At 43.4% G+C, this 9369-nt stretch overlaps 1 protein-coding gene across 2 annotated transcripts; it reads left to right on the top strand.

Moving 5' to 3' along the window:
• Positions 1–1579: 1579 nt before the first annotated feature.
• LOC133920186 (bZIP transcription factor 27-like) lies at positions 1580–7430 on the top strand. 2 transcript variants are annotated; one of them, XM_062364896.1, is made up of 3 exons: positions 1580–2080; positions 2156–2233; positions 7220–7430. In XM_062364896.1, the coding sequence occupies exons 1-3, from the start codon at positions 1742–1744 to the stop codon at positions 7241–7243; spliced, it is 441 nt and encodes a 146-aa protein (XP_062220880.1). In that variant the 5' UTR covers positions 1580–1741; the 3' UTR covers positions 7244–7430. The 2 variants fall into 2 exon arrangements, with proteins under 2 accessions (XP_062220880.1, XP_062220879.1); XM_062364895.1 differs by lacking the exon at positions 7220–7430 and adding an exon at positions 2394–2906 and having other exon boundaries at positions 1581–2080.
• Positions 7431–9369: the final 1939 nt, after the last annotated feature.

The following is a 9369-nucleotide window of genomic DNA, read 5'->3' as shown; positions in this document are numbered from 1 at the left end:
AGCTAAGCTCTCCTCTCCCATCTTCTCTAAAAACCTATCATACAAACTCAAGTGACTGACTCCCCCTCTCCCAATAGCTCTACCTCTCTATTTATAGGCCTTGAAAGGTTTTTTGGATGCTAAGTTTTCTTATACCAAAACTACCTCTATCTTGTAGTACACTCCTACCTACCATCGAGGGTATTTTAGTCTATTTTATCCTCTATCCAATGGATGACTGTGATGCCTTCACGATTTAACTTCGCCTCGACGTAAGGTTCGTGATGATGCCACGTATATTTCCATCATTCATACGATTTTGAGGTCAAAACCGCGAAACCTCTTGCACGCACCTCAAAGTACGACTCACTGCCACATGCTCACATCATAAGCAACTGCTCCGATATCAACGTGTGTACTCCGTCTTGCGATCTTAACCGCCAGCAAATCTCTTTTGCTCCCAATCCCTCGGGCCGCCTTATTATTTGCACCAGCATCCCTTTTCGCTTGACTTTGTCAACTCGTCATCTCCATCTATCTTCCATACTTTACTTGACCTCCATGTGTATAGCTAGGATCATCCTTGACTTTGTCCGACCTCCTTGATCTTCTGGCACCAAGTACACCGCTTTGTCCCGATCATCCAATTGTCGACCACCAAGTTGCATCTATTACCTACACATTATGAGACAAGCAGATACATTTCTCCATCTCCATCTCCAGTTAATCTAAAATCAAAATTCTCAGTTGAAATCATATCCAAAAAGAATCGTGAACACCAGGCATATGAACTTTAACTTGGGTACTTGTAAGTTCCGGGTCAAAACTAGAAGTTCTAGGTTCAATCCAAATGGAAGCACTCGGTTTTAGTTTTTCCATGACACCGGAAGTTCCGATTTTGGACCAGAAGTTCTAGGTTAGTTGTCAAAACTGAACATCGGAAGCTCCGGCGAGATAAAAACTTTGAACACCAGATATTCAATCGGAAGTTTTAGATTTGGACCAGAAGTTTTAGATTCACCAGAATCAGCACATCGAAGCTCATGTAAGATCGAAGACCATCAAATTAAATAAATACTAATACTAATTATTCATCACATATAAACCAAAACATATTTTAACTTGTTTTTTCATTTGGTTACCTAACTTGGTTTTTAATTTGGTTACCTGAATCTTCAACAGTTGATCCGTTGGATGCGTATAATATTGGTTGTCTGCATTCGTTATTGTAGCATGGCTCGACGGATGTAAATATATGGTCTAATTTAGTCTGGAAGTGAAGCTCGATCCGTAGCCTGGTCCAACGACTGCTGCTCTGCATCTGCTCACGCAAGTGAGCCCACTTATTAGTGTCATAAAATCATATTTATGCGAGTAAACAATCACAATACCAACTCTTTATATCTACTCATGTAATTCAGATTTCATCAATCAAATAAAAATTTAACTCAACCTATCTAGATATAAAAAAATTATTTTTTTAATAAATATAACTACATTCAGTCTGATTTGCTCGACGTATTTATACCATGCGGCTCTAACCTCGTCTCAGTAACAAAAACACCCCTAGTATTGCCGTTGTGCGTAGAGAGGAGGCCAGCCGAGAAGGATAGATGGGGATGAGTGCGCGCGCGCACACGCACAGTAGAAGAAGAGTCGCATTCGCGTCCGTGTCATCGTCGTCCACCATTTGTTCATTCCACCAAGCCCAAACAAGCACAGCAAGAAAGCAGAGGAGAGCAAAGCAAAGCGCGACTGATACATGTCGTCCAGCCCGCAGCTGAGCCTGAGTGGCTGCAGCTCGCTCTTCTCCCTCTCCAGCACCAACACCGGCCGCGACAATGACAGCGCTACCGCCGAGCCCGTGCCCGTGCCACCGTCACTTCATCCGCTGCCCCCACGCCGTCCTCCCGGCCCTCTTCTGTCGCTCAGCGTCGGCGGCGGCTGCGGCGAGGAGGAGGAGGAGGAAGAGTACTTGCTGGGCGGCCTGGATCTGCAGCTGATGGGCAGCGGCAGCAGCTGCGACGGCGACGACGAGCGCAAGACCATCCGGATGATGAAGAACAGGGAGTCTGCGCTCCGCTCCAGGGCAAGGAAGAGGGTAGGTCTATCCATATATTACTGATCCATTGGATTCGATAACTTGGGTTGAGTTCATGCCTGAATTTCGATACAGGCGTATGTGCAGGAGCTGGAGAAGGAGGTTCGTCGCCTGGTGAATGAGAACCTCAAGCTCAAGAGGCAGTGCAAACAAGTACGCTAGTACTCTGTCTCTCTTTCTCGTTCTCTTCTCTCTACATATAGCTAATAATATTAAGCTAGCTCAATCATATAATATATATACTCCCTTAAACTGGAGATGAAATTGGAGATGCATATATTTATATTTATATATATGGATGATGTGGATGCAGCTGAAAGTGGAGATGTCTGCACTGGTCCAGTCAAGCAGCAGCAGCAAGAGCTCCCACATCCGAAGAACCTCCTCATCCACGCAGCTCTAGCTAGCTTCTGCCTTTTGACACTGCGATAGATTGGTTGGATCCGCTACTCTTGCTCCTATCTCACTCCTATATGAGTCCTATCAAAGACAGATGGATCAAGATGAGAACACGCTAGGAGGATGAAGAGCACCATGCATCTACTTAATTACCGCGTATCGATGATTAATTCTCGCGGTCTGTTGCATAGTGCTACACTAGCTACCTACCTTGCTTTTATTAGGTGCGTCGATGCGTGCAAATCAATGTTTCAGTACTTGCGTGCGCTCTGCAGTTTCACTGTATACTCCTGCAAATCTGCAGGATGACCTGCCCTGCGGAGACCTCAAGTTCTGGAGCCTTCCACTAGTTTCCCTGGCTGTAATGTAGTAGCACTTGATTCCATCTTGAATGAATCGGATTAACAGGAACAGATAGTTTAATTAATTATACTCCGTTGAATTATATATATTGGGATTACCGATTGATCTTCAGCGAGCTGGTATCAATCAGTTCAACGAAGAAGGAAGATGAAGAAGATGGCATCGATCGAGTTGCGTTGCATACTGGACTCAGTAGCACAGGCACAGGCACAGGAACAGGAACAGCCAGGCAGGCATCAGTAACTGCATGTGTTGGCTTCTGGTGCCTTTTCTGATCCATTGCATTGCTCACGCTGTCCTGTAAAGCGCGCAGGAGCAGTGCAATGCATCTTGCAGCTAGAGGCCCGGCAGGGTTTGGAAGTGAAATCCTGCAATTTTGAAGGAAACAATTCAAATTCTGCAGGAGTCGATAGATACAATTTCCTACTACGTTCCAAATAAATGGGACTGAGTTCAACTCGAATGCGAGAGAGGGCCTAGCCCCCATCCGTCAGCATTCGTCATGCATCCGCGCCTTGAGTTAGCCGGCCCTAATCATCCTCCTAACTCTACCAACTACAGCTGTTAAGGTGCATGTATTCATGGATAGTTGATACTGACATGTACCAGGATTTAATAATTAAAGGATTAAGTAGAAATACGATATATCCTAAAGACTGATATGTATCATACATGTATTCTTATTCTGATACGGTAGGTTTTATAACAATCGTGAGGTAAACAAGGCATACTGATATTTCAGGAGGTTCATCGTGCTCTACACAGAAATAATCTTTGGACTAGAAAAGAGTTCTTCGTATATTCGAAAGTAACATAATCCAGAAAGATCATACTCAAAGACTCCGAGTACATTACGTCTTTCCAACCCGACTATCTAAGAAGGGAAGAGAATACATCTAGAGAGGGGGATTGAGCCAAGTGAGGTTGGAAGTCATAAGCCGGACAAGCAATACGAAACAAACATAGTTGAATATAAGCAAAAACAACCAATTGAGATACACAACAGTTTTGAGTCACCATTAGATTAATCTGACAATAGCTTCTGGATTTAGAACACGAGAGAAATCGTCGAAATCCTTAGGACTAGATCTAGACACAGTCACATTGTAATTGTCATTTTTGTTCTCTGTTTAATTGTCCCGCCGGCTGTCCACGGAATTGAGAGCTAGCACACGCTTTCCTTTTGACGTACCATGTTAACCCACATTTAAATGAAAGCTCAAGGAGGTATTGGATCAATTAAAACCAACACAATTCCGGTATCCTCGATATGCGTTTCAAGACATGCCCAAAATCAACATGCATATCGTTAACAACATAAATTTCATCACAAGACATGGATAGAGTGCAAGTTTAAATTATATTACAAGTCTAGATCAAGCATCCACATACATCATAGGCATCATATAATAATAGTGAGCATGAAAATAAATGCCACACATCACCCTTCATGCGAGAGAAAATAAAAACATCCGCATGAACGATATTCATGCAACTCACCGCACAAGCGATGTTTCGTATGTTGTTACTAACATATTCACTTCATGTACTATTTTCGTATGGGACAACCCATGTCCATGCTACATGGGCAAAAATGGCCACAAGCTCTCTTCGAAAGGATGTATGAACGTCCACCATGCGATGAGAGTCATGGCCGTCGGCTATACGACAAGAGCATATAGCCACCAGTGCTTCAATGTTGCATGGATAACACCAATATACTTCGTCGTATGGAGACGTCCATGCTCTCATTGCGATATGGATGACTCGACACCTATACACTCCACCGTATGGTAGCGTCCATGATCTTAGTTCGCCATGGATGATTAGCACGACCTTACCTTATCTTTTTCGTTGATTACGTCGATGCAACATGTCATAATTTATCAAACAAGTAATAAGCAACAATATTCATAATTGTCAACAATTAGTGTCACATCCCAAACCCGTAATCATGTATTTAAGCATAATCATGCATCCTTAGTGTCATATTTAATTTTGAGTAATTTTATTTTTTGAGCACTAGAGCACATCGGTTTGGGTAATAAAATGGGAGAAAGAAATTCGGGAGAGAAGGAAATATTTTTGCAGTTGAAACGGACTTGTTTCTCTAGAGAATGGGGCCCACATGGGTGGCCAACCACTCCCTCTCCTTATCAGCAGCAGCAGCCCCCACTCACTCGTTCTCTCCCTCTCCCACCCAAGCAAGCAAGAGTTGCTCCCCCTCTCCCTCAAGCTCTCTCTCATTCTCCCTCGGATTTCTCCTTCAAGAAGCAAAATCGAGGTACGTGTGTGGTACCCTTGCGTTCACTAGCTCATTAGCTTCTCATCCATCCATTTCTTGTTCACAAGCATGAAGGATTCGAGCCGTTCTTGATCTCGTTTGGTGTTCTTGATGTTTGAAGCTAATTAGAGGAGTTTGGATGAGTTTGAGCTAGAAAATCGTGTTGCTTTTTGTTGGTGGATGAAGTCTAGAACCCATGTGCTAGTGCAAACCCTTCACTCCTTAGATCCTGGCACAATTCAAATCGGCTAAAGTTTCCCTATGAGGAACTCTCTGCAACAACCCGAAGGTTCCAGGTGTAACCCGGAAGTTCCATGTAGCACGGGAAATCCCTGTTGCATTGTACTCGGAAATTGTGTGGGTTTAGTGTGTAAATTGAGTCTAGAACCCTTGAGCTAGTGCATATACATGTTTATGTGGAATAGATTTAGCATGCAAGGTGAATCAGCAAGGAAATAAATGAGAACACGTTTTCTTTCAAAACCCGAAAGTTCTGGGTTTGCAACCTGGAAGTTCCGGGTGATCCTAGTTAGAGCTAACTGAGAACCCCAACCCGGAAGTTCCAGGTATAGCTGGAAACTTCCGAGTTAGGATTAGCCGAGAACCTCGTTTGGAGCCAAACCCGGATGTTCCGGCTTGAGCCGGAAGTTCCGACCTCAACCCAGAACCTCCGAGTCAATCAAAACGTGGCAAGCCGAGGACCCTGTCCGGAGGTTAACCCGGAAGTTCCAAGTTCAACTCAAAACTTCCGAATTCTATCAGAAGTTTAGAAGTTGTGTTCTTTCGCATGTCATGTACTTTTAGCTTGTTGCTATGTTGCATCCTCCATTGTTATGCATCATGTAGCATATTTCCTTGCATTTCTTTCATCCTCATCATTGCATGCGCTCTTCTTTAGAGACCAAATGACCGAAGTGTGGCGTGGGGGTGATCGAAGGCGACAGCGAACCACCGGAGTTCTGTGAGTGATGCACGGGTTGCATCAAGCGGGCGCTGGAGCAACAAAGGACCTCATATTTTGGATCTTGTGAAGTCTCAATTGATGAATTATGCTAAGTATCTCATATCACTTTTAAGTAAAACATTCTCATGATTATACCCAGGCTACAAGGATAAGGATCATGAACAAGATCAAGGAAGGAATAATGTATCAACATAGGTTCTACCCATATAATCCGACATTGGATCCTTATCCTTGTAGGTCTTCGGTAGAAGTCGAGCGGTGGAATGTTCCATTGTTTGCGAGCTATATGGTCAATTATTGTTCACAAGGATGATAACAATATGGATTGTATGAGAGTGAGGATGAGACGAGATGTGGGTGGTGCTAGGGGTAGGTCGGGAGAGGAACCCGGATGTCATAGACCGCTTGCATTGATTAAGTACCATCCATCGGTGCCGTTGGCTCTAGCACTTTCCGTACTAACCGCATGTCAATCTAATGGTAAGACAAGCCGATTATCATACGTCGTGCTGACGTTTGCCTTGTGGTCCTATGACACATAAGAAAAAAGAATAGGAGAAGAAAGGTGGCGGGGAGCCGGAGGTGTCCAGTACACGCTCGCGGTAACCCCAGTACCATAGGGGTATGCGCAAGTGGGTAGTTCCCGGTATGAGAAAGGTTGATACGAGTACCCCTTGTGTGGGCCTGTGTGGTCATGCAATCTGAATGGTCATCGAGTCATGTGGGTAAAGTTATACCCCATGCAGTGTGTAAGATCAATTTGAATTGCAGCTCTCTAAGTCATGAGCATGCTTTTGTCCATTTGCATCGGTCGTAGAGTCTCGAACATGGGATGATATAGTATGGTATATTGGGATGTAGTTGAGATGGTTCTATTCTTAGATATATTTATGATGTTCCAGTTACATATATGTTTATGTCACTAATTATATGATAGAATGGTATAGGTGGTCATGTGTAGATGCTTACACATTTATTTCAAAAATTGCTTTCGCAAGTGAATCTACTTAACCTTGTGGCTTTTCCTTGCTAATCATCAAAATGCATAATCCTTAGAGTTGGGTTATTTATATGTACTTATTACAGATTAAGTCTTGTGAGTAACTTCGTACTCACGCTGCTCTTTCAGGTTCTGGAGGCGAGGAGGAGCTAGTGTTTGGCTACTTCACACTGTCGATGTAGGTGGTGGGTATGAGTAGTGCAAACTACTTTATGTCCGCTTATGTTTTGTTATTTATAGATGTCATCTTCCACTGCGTAGTTTCTCTTTTGACTAGGAGGTGAATATGTTTCTTTCGTATCCTAGCACTCTTTTGCTGTAAATTGTCAGAAATTGTAAATATTTTAAGACTTGTAATGTAATTTTCTTACTCGCTCGTTATTAAGATTTGTTGTGATGACATATGTTGGAAAGACGTGTGTTCCAATCTTGGGCACAAAACACATCCTAGGACTATTGGGATGATATTCTGATTAATCATTGCAGTCGTGATTAGGTAAATGGTCGACTTAATGATTAATAAGAATATTATTTGAACGGTTCCTCACAATTAGTAAACTATCGATCTTATGAATACGCGATAAAAGTAGGGGATACGCTCTCTTGCCAAATCAAGAACCAAAGATAGCTATTTTATATAGGTTCGAGCCTCCTAGAGGATAATAACCATACATCATGTGTTCTTGTATAGATCTTCGAGACAGATTACAAGTGGGGTTGTGGTAGCCTAGATGGGATCTAAAACTAGTCAAATGCTCCTTGCACGTTGTCTGGCGAGCTATCAATGTAGATCACAATTGTGGTTCTGAATTGGCCCATCCTCTCTACATGCTCCTCTAGGTCCATATATAGGGGGTTGTTGTATAGCATCCAGACTCTTTTTTGAGTAGTATTTTGTCATCTTTAAACTTAGGGATACACTTCCTTGTTTAACGGATACCTTAACACTCATAGAAGGTTTTCATACATCCAGAGATTCTCTTCCTAAATATGACCGTATGCTCTGGGTATCCAGGGTTCCCCAGTGATTGTGACAGATCAAGAAATTGGCCCAACCGAAGAAGGCATCGTGGCGGACTGCCTCATCGAGTGATAACTTGGGTCTCCGGGTAGGATGTACATCTAACCGAGTTTCTAGTTTTCCTCAGGTCATCTAGTCGGGATATTATGCCTACACTGGGTCGCTCTGGGAGAAGGCCTCGCATCAGAGTAGGAATTCTAGGTCAACCGAAAATATTATGCCGATTTCTCATAATCCTAATAAGGATAGAAAAATCTCCGTATAGCGGGTCTTTCAAAATTTGAATTGTTGCATCGAAGATTTTATGTGGTTGTGAAGGAACCTTTTCTCTTCTTTCGACAACAAATCATGATGACTTTTGGGAAACACTGCACATTCATTGCAGACATGCGCCTGCTCTCTTGGGTTTTCGCGTCAAATTCCCCACATGCGTTGAACTGGGTACCGTTTTTGGTGATGATCCTACCCAGGATGCCGAATCTGCTTATGTCGTTCTTCATGATGAACCATTTGGTAGCTTTCAAGGTGATCCTTTTGACTGGCTTATTTTCGATCCACTTGGTGAAAATATCAATGGCAACAAAAAGTAACTTGAAGGTCCTTGGCGCTATCGGGAAGGGCCCTAGAATATCCAGCCCCTATGTCGATAAAGGCCATGATAAGGGGATTGTTTACAAAGCCTGAGTGGGTTGGTGGATGTGTCTACCGTGAAACTGGTACTTGGTACAATTATTAACCATCTCGCTCGTATCGTGGAGAGTCATAGGCCAGTAGAAATCTTGCCCGAAGGCCTTTCTGGCTAGGGCCCAGAAGGAAGTGTGTGCTTCGCACACCCCTCCATGGATTAGTTCGAGCAGTTCGCTACCCTGCTTCTGAGATATGCACTTCATGAGTCTCAGTGGGCACCCTGTGATAGAGGATGCCGTCGACTAGGCTCTATGGGGAATCTACTCAGATAATGCCTCATCCTTGGGTACCTCTTGATCCGGAAGAAACTTGCAGATTGGATTCATCCATGTATCTTTGTATTCGAACAGAGTTACAAGCTCCCACATGACTCTTTAAGGAGCGTCAATTCCTGACGAGCTCCCTAATTGGTTAAATGTCTCTTAGACCATCACTCCTTTGGCCACATCATCTTTCAATGTCACGGACAGCTTCAAGAGTCTTTCTATAAAGATCCCGGGTTGTCCTTAAGATCGTGAGGAGGCTAGATGGGCAAGACTATCAGTGAGACAGTTATCCTTTCTCAGGATGT

This window comes from Phragmites australis, chromosome 5, assembly GCF_958298935.1.
Source record: "Phragmites australis chromosome 5, lpPhrAust1.1, whole genome shotgun sequence".
Classification (NCBI taxonomy): Eukaryota; Viridiplantae; Streptophyta; class Magnoliopsida; order Poales; family Poaceae; genus Phragmites; species Phragmites australis.
Note: the sequence above shows the minus strand (reverse complement) of the source record. Positions and strands in the feature narration are given on the sequence as shown.

What these genes read in the sequence shown, in the direction of transcription:
- LOC133920186 (XM_062364895.1), top strand. Translation starts at nt 1,742, where the DNA reads ATGTCGTCCAGCCCGCAGCTGAGCCTGAGTGGCTGCAGCTCGCTCTTC. An exon ending in GCTCCAGGGCAAGGAAGAGG is followed by an intron (nt 2,081 to 2,155) that starts GTAGGTCTATCC and finishes ATTTCGATACAG; the next exon opens with GCGTATGTGCAGGAGCTGGA. An exon ending in TCAAGAGGCAGTGCAAACAA is followed by an intron (nt 2,234 to 2,393) that starts GTACGCTAGTAC and finishes ATGTGGATGCAG; the next exon opens with CTGAAAGTGGAGATGTCTGC.